A 17511-nucleotide genomic window follows, 5' to 3' on the forward strand; every position below is an offset into this window, starting at 1 on the left:
TTTGTTAAAATGAATGAGGGGGAAATAAAAACTCCATCAAAATTTCAAAGGCAAGAGGAAACATACACACACTTTGTAATGTTGTGAAGGTCAATAAATACCAGCTTAGTAAGCTAATCACCCAATTATTTCAAAGGTATCATGGTGTATTGTATAGAGTGCTAGACAATCAGGCAGATTTGTTCAGATCCAAACTCTCACACTTATTAGCTGTGTTAGTCTACAAACATTTATTAAGTATGTACTATCTGCCAGGTATCGTAAATTGTAGGGACACAAAGAAAGGGGGAAAAAAAGAACAATCCTCTTGACCTTAAGAAGTTATCATTCTAATTTGAGAGACAACATGCAAATAAATATGTACATGTAAAGTACATATGGAGAAAATGAAATGAAATCTTAGAGGAAAAGTACTGGGACCATGGGGGATGGAAAAGGTCTCTTGCAGTAGATGGCTGGCATTTGAGTAGTTCAGGCATGGAGGCCAGTCAGTACAAAGGCACTGATTTGGGAGATGGAGCATGATGTTCAAGGAACAAGTAAGCCAGTGTTAAGGACATGAATGAGGAGTAAGTATAAGAAGACTGGAAAGGCAGGAAGGCACCAGGCAATGTAGGACTTTAAAAGCCATACGGAGGATTTTATATTTGATCCTGGACATAGTAGGGAGACAGATTTATTAAATTGGGAGAAGGAAGGGTGCCATGGCTAGATCTGCACTTTGGAAAATTACTTTGGCAGCTGAATGGAGTATAGATTATAGATGGGGAGAGACTGGAGACCAATTAAAGAATTATTGCAATGATCCAGATAAGGGTTCATGAGGACCTGAATTAGGATTGTGGCTGTGTGAGTAGAGAAGAGATATATAGGAAAGTTAGAAATGACAAGATTTCACAATGGCTTAAATATGTACAAGACATGTGCAAGTAAGGAGGAAAGGAAGACAGATTGTGAACTCGCATGACAGTGGGGAGAGTGTCAGAGAAAAAAATTCTGTGCTCTTTGTAAGCTCAAGGCTATCATAAACATTTTTAATTTATTATCATTGTTGTAGATCCAAGCATTTTCCTACTTGAAAGAGAAAAGCCCTGACCAAAAACCCTCAAGTCCTTAGACATTTCTCCCACAAGTTATTTTGAAGCCCCAGTTTATTGGATTCTTGATCAAAGACGTTCACAGTTAAAATTGAGCCAGGGGCCCAGAGAATAGTTCAATTAACAATTTGCTTGATTAAAGAGATGAACAGACACTTAAATTCTGATTCACCAGTGGAGAATCAGTTTCTTTAAACCATGTAATTTGTCATTGACCACTCTCTTCCAGGATCCTCCTTTCTAGCTGGAGTGGATAGAGCTCTGGGCCTGAAGTCAGAAAGACCTGAGTTCCAATCCAGCTACACACACTTCCTAGCTGAAGACCCTGAGCGAGTCGTTTAACCACGGGTCTGCCTGAGTTTCCTCAGTGGCAAAATGAGGAGAGTAATAGCACCTATTTCATAGAGCTCTTGTGAGGATCAAATGAGATAATATTTGTAAAGAGCTTAGAAGAGTCCCTGGTAATTAGCAGGGTTTAATAAATACTTGGTTCCCTTCCCTCTCCTCCCCAGCTGGATTGGAAGTAATCAAGGACACCTAAGCATTACTTTAATCCTTTCAAGGTTTGTAGAAAGAGGCTACTATTCTTAGATGGATCAGTCTTTTCTCATTTTTCATTCACCATCCTGATTATATCAAGGGAGTAGTTCTTAAGCATATGAAAGAGGGGAGCAGGAAATGGTTTTAGATTTGACAGTGAAAGACTGAAAATGGTTTCTCTTTGAGTCAAGGCTGATTATAAGAGTCTTAATATTTCTGAAACAAGGAATGAAGGAGCAAGCTGAAAAGAAGGGAGATATTGGGGTGATACATAATGAGTTTTGCTTCAAACACCGTAAGTTTGAGTTGCCTACAGGACATCCAATTTTAGATGTCCAAAAGACAGTGGTGGGATGGGACTGAAGCTCAGAAGGGAGGTTTAACATGGATTTATAGATCTGGGAATCATCCGCATAAAGATGATCATTAAACCCATTGGAGCTGATGGGAACATCAAGAGGTGCGGGACAGAGCTTTAGTGTGATCTACAAATACTGGGTATATCATGGATGAAGGTCATGCAACGGAAAATGAGAAGCAGCGGTCAGATAGGTAGAAGGAAAGAGAGCAATGTCGTGAAGAAGAAAGAAGTATCTAGGAGGAAATAGTGATTGCCAGTGTCCAAGGCTGAAAAGATTGAGAAACGGTCATTAGATGTTAAAATTAGTATATCATTGGTAAATTTGGAGAGTGTGCTTTCAGTTGAATGATAAAGTAAAAAGCCAGATTGCAAAGGCTTTAGAAGAGAAGTTAGGCTAAGAAGTGGAGCAGAAATATCACTGGCAGGGATGGCTGGATCAAGCAAGGATTATTCAAGGATGAGGGAGTCAAGTGTGTTTGTAGGCAGCTGAGGAGCTAGTAGATAGGGAGACACTGAAGATTTGAGAAAGAGTGGAGGTGATGGGGAAAATCTGCTGGAGAAGATAGAAGGTGACAGGATCAAGGGTAATATTGAAGGGTATGTCTTGGCAAGGAAAAGAGCTGCCTTTTCACATGAAACAAGAGCGAAAGAGCACAGTGTGCGAAGCCATGAGAGTAATATGAAATGAAACATAGGGAGGGAGAGAGAGAAAGAGAGGGAGGGAAGGAGGGAGGGAGCGAGCCAGCCAGCTAGCCCTCTCAGGGAATGGCCTCATTTTTGTTTTCAGTGAAATAGAAGGTGAAATCCTCAACTGAGAGGGTGGGGAAACTTGAGGAGGGATGAAAAGGTTTGGAGTAGCACTGTGGTGAATTGAATAATGATTTGATTAGCAATCAATGCAGTGAGAGCCCAGTTGATGTTGTTGAACATGAATTTGTAGCAGACAAATCAATGTGGTTTCATGATTTTCTCCAGCTCCAATTAGTGGCACATGAATAGTAAAGCAGATGGATAGTGGGACAAATCCAGGGTTGGTGTTTGACAAGGTGTGACGAGTGATAGGACATAGGGGTAAGAGATTTGGGTGTAGAGTTGAACTGGTTCACCAAGGTGTCAAGAGAGAGAAGGGAGGGTAAGAGACAGTATAAGGTGACTGCCTGCAAAAAGAGGAATGGAGGTCATAGTGATAATAAAGAATGAGGCTAGGGATCATAAGACAGAGAAAAGTATGAATCAATAAAAAGATCTGATCAGATTAAGGAATTTCAGAGTTTATGAACATGGAAACAGAGCAGTTATAGGTGACAGCAGAGTCAATAATTTGACCATCTGTGTGTAACAGGAAGTGTGAAATGAGTAGAGTGAGGAACTGGGATATTAGGATATTTGGGGTACCATCACTGTTTTCTATTGTGTGAGTCAGGCACTGAACTCACAGTCGAAGGAAGGAGGATGTCTTGAGGAAAGAATAAATAACCAGGATCTGAATTGGATGATAAATTTATGTAGCATAAATCTCAAAAAAGAAGGTGCTGTTGAATGGAAAGAGTATCTTTGAGTGTCTTTGGGGAGCAAGGAGTATTCCAACTCTCCCCCCACCCCTGCCATTGACCACTAAGTTAAAAAAAATGAGTGACAGAGAAACCAGTCCTGGAAAAGGTGGCCAAGTGCATTGTGTTGGCAGGAAGGGTTACTCAAGAGTTACTGAGTGTAGAGTGGATGATGAAACATTAAAAATAATCTTGACTAACATCTTCATTTAAAGATGAGGAAACCAAGGCCAAAGAGTTAAGTGATTTGCCAATGTCATACTCATAGTTCATGGAAAAAAGTTATTTTTGGTTCATATTCTTTCAGCAATATCACTTCTCAAATTTTACTTTTGACTCCTATTAAAAATATGAATTGCACACTTTAGTTTCTATTAATTGGGGGTTTATTATTTTAAATTTTAATATCTTAAAGTGGCAGGAATCGTTAGATAGGGTAACTAAAGAACTTATAACACTAGAAATAATTTTAATATATTATTTTTTAATTTAATAAATATTCTTTTGTAAAATGGACTTGGATGACACATTAAAAGTTGGAATTGCAGTGGCATTCACAAAATCTTGCTCTGTGAACACTAGAATGAGTATGCATATACCCATGGAATGTATTTATCAATCAATAATTCTGAAGGTGTGACTATCATGAATTATTTAATATTCCAGAAATTTCTTATGTGTTAACAAAACTAGTATCTACTTCCATTATAATATTTTCCTTCCATAAAAGATTGAAAGTTTCCTTTCTGTGACATAATTATTACTGTGGCTATTTCATTCTTCTAATCTTTTTTGATGGATTTTAGAGAGAAGTCACTGGCCTGCTATTATTTTTCATATTTAGACTTTTTTGTGATGTAGGGAGTGGCTAGAGAGCTCAACCTGGATTCAAGAAGACCTAAGTTCAAATCAGTCCACAGACATTTACCACTTGTGTGACCCTGGGCAAGCCACTTAATCAGTGGCTGCCTCAGTTTCCTCATCTGTAAAATGGGAATAATAGCACGTATTTCCCTGGATCTTTGTGAGGATAAAATTAGATATATGTAAAGCACTTTGCAAACCTTAAAGCACATTATAAATGCCCACTTTTGTTAATATTATCATTCATTGCTGTAAAACTATTGGGCAGGTAGATAAAATTGCTACTTTTTGTAATTAAATAAGAGCATTGTGATTTAAACTTATCTTCTGTAGAATCACTAGAAGCATATTTGAGGCAACTCTAGTAACAGATAGGGTTGCAAGGATGATTCATTCACCTTGTCTTGTTCCTACGGGGCTTTAATTTTTTCCAATAGGTCTCTCTATCTTGAAAACTCTTTATTGCATGTAGATTGAAGGTGTTTGTTGTTCAGTTGTGTCTGACTCTTTGGGACCCCATGGACCATAACAGACCAGGATTTTCTATCCTTCACTATCTCTCTAAGTCTCTCCGAGTTCGTGTTCATTGTTTCCATGACAATCTCATTCTCTGTTGTACCCCCCCTTTTTATTTTTTATTTTTAAATGTTCAATAGTATTTTTCCCCCACTTAGATGTCAAGGAATTTTTTAGTATTCATTTTTACAAGATTTATTAATTATTCAATATTCCTCTGCAATTTCTCAAAAATCATGATCAACTATCACATAGCAAAGAGTGGCAAAGTTCATCAGATTCCAGAACTGATATTTCTTCCTGCCTTCAAGAGTTTCATTTGATTGTTTAAAGTGAAAGACTGCTTCAACGTAGACAGTAGTAGAATCAGGTGATTTGTGAGTAATCAGAAGGTGTTGTTTACATTTAGGATCACTTGCCTTTCCATTTGCTGACTCAAGGTTCAAGAACCATTTTTTCCAAGGAAAAGAAAAAAAAATGATAATTTATATAGCTCTAGTTTATTCTAGTACATCTCCCGACAGAGTTGAAAGTACATTGTCAGAACAGCAAAAAAGGAAAGAGGAAGGTTTTTATCCTGAGGCCAGTGTGGTATGAGAAGCATTTGGAAGGGGAGAAAAGACTGAGTATTTGTTAGTTCTTTTTTTGACCCATCCTTGCTAATGGTAAACTTCTGATTATTCCTCCAATTTAGTTTTCTGTCTGCCCTGATTATTAGAACAAAGTACTGAAGACTGAGTACAATATCCTATATACAGTCTTGTTAGGGCAGGATAAAGTGGGGTGATCACCTCCTTACTCCTATGTGTTATATCATAGTGTAGCTGAAAATTGTATTAACTTTTTTTTCCCAGTATTTGTAGTCGAGTAAAACCCCGCATCTTTTTCATGTAACTTCTCTCTTATAAGTGGAGAGGCATCTTGTCCTTGTAAACTTGATTTTTGAGCCTCAGGGTAAGACCTTATCTTTATTGCTATTAAGTTTCATCTTGTTAACTTCAGTCCAAAGTTCTAGCTTGTCAAGATGTTTTTGGATCCTAGCAGTATCATGTTGGTTATCCCTCCCTGCTCTGTGTCAGCTGCAAATCTGACAAGCATACCAACTTGGCTTTTATCCAAGTCACTGATAAAAATGTTAGCATGGAGTCAAGCTCAGTTTCTGTGGACACTCAAATGGAGACCTTCTTCCTCCCAGATGATATCAGACCAGCTCTGATTTTATCTAATTGTGAAACCTCAAACCTCTCCACAAGAATGAGATACTTTATAAAATGCTATACTAAAATTTCAGTAACATATATCAAGAATTACTGATTTACTAGTATAGTAATATTGTCCAAAAAGGAAATAAGCATGACACCAGGAGACACCCTTCTGGCTCATATAGTAGGTTCCCCAGACAAGACTACCCCAGATTCAAGGTACTCTATGATTGCATCAACTCAAAGCCATAAGATATGAGCTCTCACCAATGTAGTTACCTTTCACAGTTAGCTAGAGGGCAAAATTAATTAAAGTAAAGGCATTTAATGAATTGGCATAAAAAAAAAGTAGCGATATAACAATTTCCCCATTAACTTGGGACATACTCTCCCACAAACATGTGCACCAGAAGTGAAAAGAGTGAACACAGGTGGAGAATAAGTGTGGTGAGACATACATGGAGACAACAACATTCTCTCCTTGCTGGAATTGTTTCTACTTTGTCACTTTAGATTGTACCTTGTAAGACCTTCTCGTTCCTTCTACACTGACTTTCCCTAAGTAGACTTTTAGTTCATAATATCCTTGTCTGCCTTTCCTCTGACATTTGATCTTCTAAAATTTGGGTTCATTCAGACCATACCTGGTCTTCCTCTGCTTCTGTATCACAAATTCTAAGATGGTGAAATCACCGTCCCTTCTTTCAGCCTTCCTTTACGAATAGTGAACAGCTCTTCTCTGTGGCTAAGTATACAGAATAGAATTTCCCTTTGTTAGTTCCTATATCTTATGAAGGGAAGTTGAGAAGTCATTAGCTGTTCCACTTCTGGCAGAAATAGAGTTCTAGGTGACTGGGTATTTGAAGTCCCCTTTGACTACTATATCATATCACTGTGCTAGACTTGTGATCTGTATCCTGAATATGGCTTTTATTTCTTCTTTCTTTCCTGGTGATGGTGATCTGCAGTATGCTCAAATGATGATACTGCTTATTTTTCCACCTCTGTTTATCTTCATTCAGAGTATTCTCGGATTCTCTCCTCTGATTCCTGAATTTCCATATGTGTTTCCAACATCATCATCATCATCATCATCATCATCATCATCATCATCATCATCATTTTTATTATTCTTATTTGGTCTAGATCTGTGATTTCGCTGGTATAGGCAATTCCTGCTGTGGAAACTATTAATGCATATTGGCAATTGTTGGGAAATACTTGGAGAAGGGAGAGGTTAAGTGTTTTAACTCAGGGTCTCAAAACCAGCATGTGTCAGAGGTAAGTGTGGCATCTTGGTCTCTCTGACTTGAAGGCCCACTCTCTACCCACTATATCATACTATCTCTCAAACGTGAGTATGTGTCTTTTTAACGTAAATGCAATAAATCCCACCTCTAATGATGTGACCCTTGGCAAGTCACTAAACCTCCATGAGTCTTAATCATATTGATTAAATGTAGGGATTGAACCAGATGGCTTCTAGGGTCCTTTTTAGCTTTAAATCTATGATCTCATGCCTCCACTACATTTTTTACATAGCCTTTTTTCTTTGAAAAAGGAAATCCTTTTATAGCCATTTCTAAGTCCTAGATCTCATCAGACAAATAGTGCCACCTTTGAAGTCATATTTTTGTTGTTTAGTCATTCAGTCCCGTGTGACTCTTTGTGACCCCAGGGACCATAGCACGTCAGGCCCTTCTATCCTTCACTATCTCACAAAGTCTGTCCACGCTCATGTTTGTTGTCTCCATGGCACGATCTACCTATCTATCTCATCCCCTTCTCCTTTTGCTTTCAATCTTTCCCAATATGAGGGTCTTTCCCAGTGAATCCTGTCTTCTCATTATGTGGCCAGCGTATTTAAGCTTCAGCTTCTTGACTTCCTAGTTAATCCTGATTGAATACATTTCCATCATAGGCTATTTATCATATTTTCTTGTGTAGCACTGGACCAGGAGATGGGAAAAATGGATTCAGGTCCAGGTTCTGCCACTAACTAAACCATATGATCCAGAAAAAAAAAAATCATTTAACTTCTCTCACCTGGAAAAGAAAAGAAAAACCTTTCCTTCTCTTTAAAATGAGAGTTTTAGATTACTTTCTAAGGCCTTTTCAAAATCTAAAATCCTATGATTCCATACCATTTGAAAATTATTATAATGTGTAAAGAAAAAAAACTAGGCTTTTTTGCCCCCAAAAACTTGTGATTTGGATTCAGGTTGGCTCTTTGGCAGTACGTGACTATAAAATATTGATGTGCTGGAAAAGGACTTATTTCTTTTGGTCTTAACTTCCTTATTGATCATGTTTTAGTTTTAGACAGTGAGATCATTAAATGCCAAAGTGCTTAGACATTGTTTTATTGCATTAATTAATTTTTGATGCTCAGAATAAATGGGAACATTTTTCCAAAGCTACACTCTCTTGAGTAAGAAGGGGGAAATGATGTGTTGAAGATAAAGTGGGAAGTTAGAAAATGAAATTCAATGGCTGCTGATGAAATATAACTAACTTTGGTTTTTCTCTTTGTTACATGATGGCACTTTACATTATAGATCTTCTGCCTTCACACAGACTTACAAAGGTTCAGTATACCAAAGGCCTAGCATAAGGAAATAAAGATTTCCAACAAAATACAGTAAAGTAAAACAAGGCATCTTTTTTGAGGGGACATACCCACACAATGAAGAGTAGTCAGGGAGAATGATGAAGTGTCGGTTCTGTTGGACCCCACAGAAAGAATTGGGAATTCATAGAGAACCCAGAATGAGCCATGCTCTCCCAAATCTATAAAGTCTGTAGAATTTTATTAGGTTCTTACCTGGGTCTGGCAGGACCTGCCATTGGGAGAAGAGAGCTGAACAGCCTCTTCCTAGAAAGTGGTGCTGATTCATACTACTGAAGAGAGGGAAGACTCCCGAGGGACTGGGGGTTAGGTGATATTCAAACGCCCCAAGGTGGGGAGGGAGAAAGGGCTTGGGCCGTTACTATTGGTCTGATTCTGACAGGGTCACTCTCAGGAGTTTTCAGACTTTCCTGAACTTTTTCATTAAGGAGAATGAGGAGGCTGCTACTGGCATCATTGTTGCTATTGTTCATTTGTTTTATTTGTGTCTGACTCTTCATGACTCCATTTAGGTTTTTCTTGGTAAAGATACTGAAGTGATTTGCCATTTCCTTCTCCAGCTCATTTTATAGATGAGGAAACTGAGGCAAATATGGTTAAGTGACTTTCCTAGGGTCACCCAGCTAGTAAGTGTCTGAGGCCAGATTTGAACTCAGGAAGAGGAGTCCAGGTCCAGTATTCTATCTGCTGTGCCACCTAGCTTTCCCTGGTCCTCATGTCTTCCTTATTGATAAATTGTGTAACAATCCATTATCTGAGTGCTCCACAGTAGAAACTGATTTTCCTCAGTCTTTCCCCATGTGATTACTGAAACTTAAATAATGTAAAAAAACCAAATTTTAAAAATGACACAAGTACTTTAAAAAAAGAGGAGGAACTAGAGGAAAAAACAGAAGGGGAAGGGAGACAGGAAACCAAAGTATGATTCATCATATTTCTGTATTTAGCTGTCTAGACTTTCTTCACACCTTTATATACCTGGAGTCTAAATTAAGAGATTCCAAGAAAGTCTACTCCAACAATTAAATGCTATTTCTTACTTCCATAGCTTTCCCGCATCCTACTTTTCAGTTGAGTAGACAGGATGAACTCAAAGTGTACTTGGGTCCATTGTTTGCTTCTTTCCTTCTGTGACACAGAGGCTTTTAGCGGTTGAGGTTGTGGTTCACTGCTTTTATCATGGACTCTTTTTGCATTATTTTGATATTTTGTTCAATACATCGTAGTTTCAATTTTTTTCTAACAAAAAAAAAGTTTTTTGAGTTAGCCGAAGAGCTTTTACAAAAATATTTTTTGGATCGTACATGAAGAATGGAGCAGGAAGTGCCTTCTTAATTTTTTTCACATTTTGTCTTGTCCATGGCTATTATCCCCTAAGAAAATTATTCATTTTTGAATTATCAAAATAATTACTGGAAAAGCTTAGCATTAACATACTTAAAATTTTTTGTCATTTCCTGAATTGTTTTTTAATAGTTGTACCCAAAATGATAAAAAAATGCAAGATGTGAAATGTACAATTTTTATTGTGTTGCTTTAATATGTGCATTTTGTGTTGATTTTAAATGGCTCATCCTTTTAGAAATAGTGCCTAGGAGAGTTGCCAAAGTACTTCCAAAGACTTTTTTCCCCCAAAGGCAATCTTGTACAGGTCTCTAGATTTAGGAGTATGCTTTACTTTCATAGGACATCAGGATTAAATGTTTAGTCCCCCAGTGAAAACTTATTGCCTATAAATGCTATAAAAATGCTAGGTGGATTTATTTTTGCATAATTATATTATGCTTTACGTTTGGGTAGAAATTGCAGTATACAATCCATCAACATGAAATCATTTTCATAGATAAATGAGTCAACAAAGTTATGTCAGTAAATCATTTTCATATGCACTCCTACTTACTTATATGAGATGTCAACCTCCCTTATCCATCTTCATTCTCCATTCGCCATTGCTTGTTGTCTTAACACTCATATCTGTCTTCATATTTTGCTATGAAATTGTATGGCACTTCCCTCAGGGAGTATTTCTTGTACTACATTTGTATCCATCATCATGGCTAGGGTGGAAAATTATCGGTTCTTGATCCACATCTCTGTTTGGCACCCAAAGAACTTTATGAGCCCCATAAGTCCAAAGGAGTATTTTTTTTTTCTTTTGGAGGATGTCAGGGTGATTTGTCCATGGTCACATAGCTAGTCAAGTGTCTGAGGCCAGATTTCAATTCAGGTCCTCCTGACTCCAAAGCCAGTGCTCTATCCATTGTACCACCTAGCCCCTAGCTGCCCCCAAAGGACTACCTTTGTGTGAAATTCAGTGCAGCAATCTTTGCTTTACTATTTTATGTTGGTTTGGGTTTAACTGTGTGTGGTCTCAAAGGGCAGAAAAAATGTGTGCAAAAGCATGCTTAAAATTTTGTGTTATCTGTTTTGCTTTTCAGAGGCTAAACACTGTTGGAACTAGTAATGCCGATCTCCCTTTGGTTGATCCCGGAATGTACCAGTTGGATATTACATTAAGAAGGGGTCAGAATTTAGCTGCCCGAGATCGTGGAGGTAAGAACATGAACCTATGCCCTTCATACGACTGACTTTATTCACTCTGTAGCTTAAAACAAATCCATTTACTGTTATAATAAAAACTTATTAGAAATTTGGTTCAAAGGTGAATAGTTTAGGCACTGAATGAATGACTGATTTCCTTCAGTCTTTCTTCCAATTCCTTATAAGGCACTTGGGCAAAGTGAGACAAGAAGAAATCTGGGATGGGACTTGTAAAAGTGTTCATGTCCAAAATTGCTGGTATAAGTATTTGGGACAAGCTTAAGAGACAAGAGAGTGTTGGGTTACCTGGAAGGCCATACAGCATCAACAATGTGGGAGTGAATTATGGACAGAAAATGAATGCCATATAATCTTTTATGAGGGCATCAAATAATTGTTAAATAAATGTTTATCTGAATGGCTTTGTTTAAAATTATTTGATTTCCGTCTGTGTGGAAAGTCCATTTGTTGACTTTAAGCTCAAACTCTTAAGTTGGCTTATTGGAGTTTCTAGATAGCTATCATTGTGTTTTTTCTACTTGAGAACCAGATGGTTTTTAAATACATGAAAGTCACAATATAATTAAATGAGAGCATCAAAGTTTATAGTGTTTGTAGAAAAGGCAGCTGAACACATAGGAAACCTCTTATTGATCAGTCAGATGCTCGTCAGTCTGTTCTTTTTGCAAGGCAGACATGAAGAAAACCTGGGTTCAAGTATTGGCTCTGCCATTTACTAGCTATGTGACCATGACAAGTTAGTTTAACTCCTCTAAGCCTCAATTTCCTTATCTGAAAAATGGAAATACTAAGAATAATAATAAGATTGCTGTAATAAAAACACTTTGTAAAGTATAAAACCCTGTAGATATGAGAGTTAATGTCCTTATTCTCTATTAAATTCATTTGATTTGAGAGCTATAATCAAGCAGAGGTGATGAGGACCTGAGCCAAAGTATTAGTCTTGGGAGTGGAGAAAAAAAAGAAGCAAAAAATTTTATATTTGTAGAATTGAGAAGACTGAGCAAATGATTAGATATGAGTGTTAGTAATAGGGAAAGGGGAGAGTCAAGGATGGCTCCAAGGCTCCTACTAATTTCAGCAGAAATGAGAAAAGTCAAAGGAAGGGTAAGTTTAAGAGAGATAGTAAGGAGTCCCAAATTGGACCTGTTCAGTTCATTATGCCTATGGCACATCCAGATGGAAATGTCCATCAGGTACTTGGTGATGTAGACCTGTAGAGCTTGAGCTCTGTAAAGAGATAAGGGTCAAGGATGCAAATTTGAATGTCATTCATAGAAATGATAATTGGGCCCACTGCAACTAATGAGCTCTACAAGGGAAAGAGTACAGAGAGAGGAGGGTCTAGGACAGATCCTTGGGGTATACTCACTAATATGGTTGGAAAATGGAAAAAAGATCTAGCAAAAGAGATAGGAAGGAAGAGAATCAGCAGAGAGCAGTGTCATGAAAATCCTAAATACAGATTATTTAGCAAAGAGGAAGTGATCAGTAGTGCCAAAAACTGCCAAGTGGTCAAAAAGAATAAGAACTGAGCTAAAAACTAATTGGATTTAGTAATTAAAGGAGCACTGGATCTTAAAGAAAACAGTTTCACTAAAATGGTGAGGTTAAGAAATGAATTGAGCATGAGGAAATCGATGCCACACATGAAGACTTCTTTTTCTAGGAGTTTTGGCTGAGAAAGTAACTTAGGAGTGGGAGGGTGGGAGGGAAAGAGGACAGCAGGCTCAATTGCAGATTTTTTTAATGATTGTTGAGATTTTGTTGTGTTTGTAAGTAACAGAGAAGGACCCAACAGACAGAAAGAGGTTGAAATAAAGTTTAGTTTTCATATGTAACTATCAAAAATATTCATTTGTGCTTAAAATTGAGTTTTAATTTAAATAATTTTAACACATTTTTATGAGATTCTCTAAAAATGCATAAATTCTATGTATGATTAATATATAGAAATACTTTATTAGGTTAAAGGGTACCTAGTTCATTCTATTAGAATTTTTTACTTTATTCTTAAGGATAGGGATAAAGTTAATGGGTAAGAATTACTATTACAATGAAATATCATTGCCCTGGGTTGAATAGGTAGATGTTATAATGGGGGAGAGGGGTGGGAAGCAAACAATTTGCTTCCTTTGTTTTTGCTCAAGAATAAAATATCACAATTCCCTAGATTTAGGGAATCAAGAGAAAAGGGTGTTCTCCCCATAGGATTATAATAACATGTATCTTGCATTAGTAGTTGAAATCCACATTTAATGTTTCCTAATAGAATAGTAACCAGATGAAGGAAGCATTGACTTCTTTCCTCTTCCCTTTCAGGTTAAAGTTACTTATTACACTGACTCCCCAGCTTTGGTAATGCCATATTCTGACATAATTTGACTGGTCTCATGACACACAAACCATGATGCTAGTTCCAAAATACAGTTTCATGTCACAAAAAAATTACACAGTTTTCTACAAATTCTAACAAAATTTTTCATTGAGCCTCTTGCCCTACCCAGCTACTATCTGTTCCATCTCTTTCCTCTTCTTTATTGTTATACTTCTTGAAAAAGTCTATACTTAATGATTCTGCTTCTTTATATCCTTCTTTCTTCTCTGTATCTTGCAATCTGGATTGAAGAATCTCTTCCTGTACCTTTCATAACATTGCTAACTGATTTTTTTTCCATACATCTGAACATGTCACTTGTATACTCAAAAATCTTTTGTGGCTCCCTGTTGCCTATTGAGTAAAGTTCAGACTCAAACCCCTAAATTTAGGGTCTTCTAAAGCCTGGCACTATAGTTATAATGAGTTACCCTCTATCCTCCCAAATGCTTCCTATGGTTTTTTCATCTCTGTGTCTTTGTGCTATTCTATATGCATAGAATGTCCTCCTAACTATCATTTAATTCTCAATTCAAATATGTCACCTCTGGGGCAACTGGGTGGTGCAGTGGATAGAGCACTGGCTCTGGAGTTCAAATCCAGCCTTAGACACCCTGGGCAAGTCACTTAACTCTGCCTCAAAAACAAACAAACAAAAACAAATATCACCTCCTCCTTCAAGCTTTTCCTGATGTCCCATGCAAATACTAACCTTTCTCTTGAACTTGAAGTAGCACTTTGTTTTGCATTTCTCCAATGAACTTACCATATATTATGCATGTATTACAGTTTTCTGTGTATGTGTCTTATTCCTCTCCTACACTGTAAGTATTATGAAGCCAGGGACTTATATAAACTTTGCATATGTTCCAACATCTAGTATATTACTGTAAATATTGTAGGTACTTGATAAATGTTTATTGGATTGGATATTACCAGCAATTTGAGAACATATATAACAAAAATGGTGCTGGTCAGGTCATGAAGTGAGAGTGAGAGATAAACAGAGGACAATACCACTGGTACTGTGATATTGCACCTGCCCCAAGACATTATAAGAATGAGAGCAAAGCCTTCTTCATTTTGGATGACTGCTACAGAGGATTTTTGGAAATATCATTGACAAGAATTGCACAGGAGGAGAAAGTATGGAGAGTACCCACATTAATGAAACCATGGATTCACCAAAGTTTGCGTAGTTCTTAAAAGCAGAAAAGCTACATTTCTCCACAATCTTCTCCCCCTCAATTATACAGTTATTATAACTAAGGAATTCAGAATTCAAAATTGCATCCTGAGGTATGAATGGAACAACACAGAAGTAAACTCATGAAGAGGAATCCTTTTCACATTTTTGGGTCTCAAGATGGCAATCACAAAGACATCAAAAGAAAATGTAGAGAATCACAGAGTCTCAAAATATTCAAGCAGAAAGTAACCTATAAACCATCAAGTCTAACCCTCTCATTTCATAGATGTGAAAACTGAGGCCCAAAGAAGCTAAAGGACTTGTCCAAAGGCACATAACAGAGTTATGTTAGTAAATAAGTCTGTGCAAGAACCTGACTCCTACTTCAATTTTCTTTCCATTGTATATATAACTCATTATACTTAGATACACTAGAGGCAACTAGGTGGTATAGTGGACAGACCACTAGACCTAGAATGAAGAAAACCCAAGGTCAGATCCAAACATGTACCCTTACTAGCTGTGTGACCCTAGGCAAGTCACTTAATCTCATCTACCTCAGCTTCATCATCTGTAGAATGAAAATAATAATAGTACCTACCTCATAGGGTTGTTGTGAGGGTCAAATGATTTGTAAAGCACTTTGCAAACCTTCAAGTACTATACAAATGCTCACTATAAGTACCATTATTTCCTATCTAAACACATTATATATATGTATATATATATGGTATATAATCCTCAGAACTTACATTTAACTAAGAAAAATTGAACTATATTAGATTAAGGCTCTCTGATTTCCATTTTACTATTGTCATTTTGATTCAATAATGCAGAGAAATAAAATTTAATGTATATAAATAATGAGTGATATACCAAAATCCAATAGGGTTTTTCTTCACTTACCAATGCTGTCCCAAAGCAGGAGAAATGAATGGAATGCAAAGGTTGTGTATTATTTCAAACGGTAAATTATTTACTTATGGAATGTGTTAGCAAAGGGAATCAGTAATACAGAAAACTAAATTAGGGTAATATTGTTTTATTTCTTAACATTAAAAGGTATAGTTAAAATTTCATTTGTTAAGAGTATAATTTATAAAAATTACTATTTTAATAGTTTTGCAACACTAACATTCATAGGAATATTTATCTTTTAGGCATTTTGACTTCATTTAGGGTTAGCTTCTACCATGTAGATAAATGGTGGTGTTTTCTGATCACAACATTCAACATAATTAATTGAGAAAGTGGCATGCTTTTTTCATTCATTTACTTTTCTACATGTTAAAATAGAATAAATGTGGTAGACAATTTAGAGGAAAGACTAAAGATATATAGATATTTAGATCCTCTTGAAATTTACCTGTTGTCTTGGGGCTTCTAAGCAGCAATGTTTCCAAAGTCCTTACAGGTGTTTTCTTCAGCTGTCAGAAGCCTCTTCCCAACACAGCCATAAACCCCAGAATCCTGATCTAAAGTGTGGGAGCTATCCCACATGAGCAATAAGCACAGGAAGCTGAACTGGAGTAAGGAGATACAAACTGAGCCTATAAAGAACTCTCAGACCTATGGGACAATCAGCTCACTCAGCTAAGTAAGTTGTAAACAGGCAAAGTTCTACAGGTCATGGAACATCTGGATAATCCAAGGAAAAAGTAAGGAAGGTAAGGACCAACAGATCAGAGCTCACAAATTGTAGTAACAACTTGTACTTTGACTAGCTAGCCTTGTGAATGAGGGACTGCTTGAAGTTTCTGTTCTGGAGAAAAAGCGTTAGCTATGTACCTACCCTTATCTCTTAATGTAGGCTGTGAGTGATGAGAGATGTTAGCCTCTCTGAGGAAACAGTGCTTTAGGTCTCTCTGATTCTTTGCCTTGCAGGTGGCATTTTCATTGTGCTTGAAGGAAAAGTCAACCACTCAGCCAACAAATACTTATGAAGCTCATAGTATCTGCCAGGCACTGTGCTAGGCACTGGGAATACAAAGACGAAGAATAAAAAGTCCCTACTCAAAAAAAGTACTTAAATTTTAATGGGAGAGACAAGTATCTATATAAATCAGTCCATCAGTAAGCATTTATTAAACACCTACTACGTGCCAGGAACTGTGCTAAGCACTGAGGATACAAAGAAGGACAAAAAACAGTACCTGCCCTCAAGGAGTTCACAATCTAATGGAGTAGACAACCTGCAAATACATACAAATGAACTATATACAGGATAAATAGGAAGTAATTCACAGAAAGAAGGCACTAGAATTAACAGGGATCGGGAAAACTTTCCTGTAGAAGATGGGATTTTAGCTGGGACTTAAAGGAAGCCAGGAGTCAAAGATGAGGTGTGAGCGCATTCCAGGGATGGGGACAGCCTGTGAAAGTGCCCAGAGCTGAGAGATGGACTGTCTTGTTCAACAAATAGCAAAAAGACTAGTATCACTGGATGAGAGTCCATGGTAGTTGGGGTGTAAGAAGACTGAAAAGGTAGGGGTTGGGAGGATAGGTTATAAAGGACTTTGAATGTGAGAGAGAGAGTGTACATATATGTATGCATACATATATATGTGTGTATATGTATATATTTATGTATGTGCATGTGTACGCTTTTTTTCGTGAAAACTTGA

The 17511-nt window shown here is 37.1% G+C and overlaps 1 protein-coding gene across 5 annotated transcripts in view; it reads left to right on the plus strand.

Moving 5' to 3' along the window:
- The window catches only part of MCTP1 (multiple C2 and transmembrane domain containing 1), a 498591-nt gene that overhangs the window by 78501 nt on the left and 402579 nt on the right, over window positions 1-17511 (plus strand). For all 5 annotated transcript variants that reach the window (XM_078153123.1, XM_078153125.1, XM_078153124.1 and 2 more), the window contains exon 2: window positions 11198-11312. In XM_078153123.1, coding sequence (XP_078009249.1) covers window positions 11198-11312 — 115 coding nt within the window. The remainder of the gene's footprint in view (window positions 1-11197; window positions 11313-17511) is intronic.

The sequence above is a fragment of the Phascolarctos cinereus genome, unplaced genomic scaffold (assembly GCF_003287225.1).
Source record: "Phascolarctos cinereus isolate Bilbo 61053 unplaced genomic scaffold, phaCin_HiC Scaffold_4;HRSCAF=312, whole genome shotgun sequence".
Taxonomy (NCBI): domain Eukaryota; kingdom Metazoa; phylum Chordata; class Mammalia; order Diprotodontia; family Phascolarctidae; genus Phascolarctos; species Phascolarctos cinereus.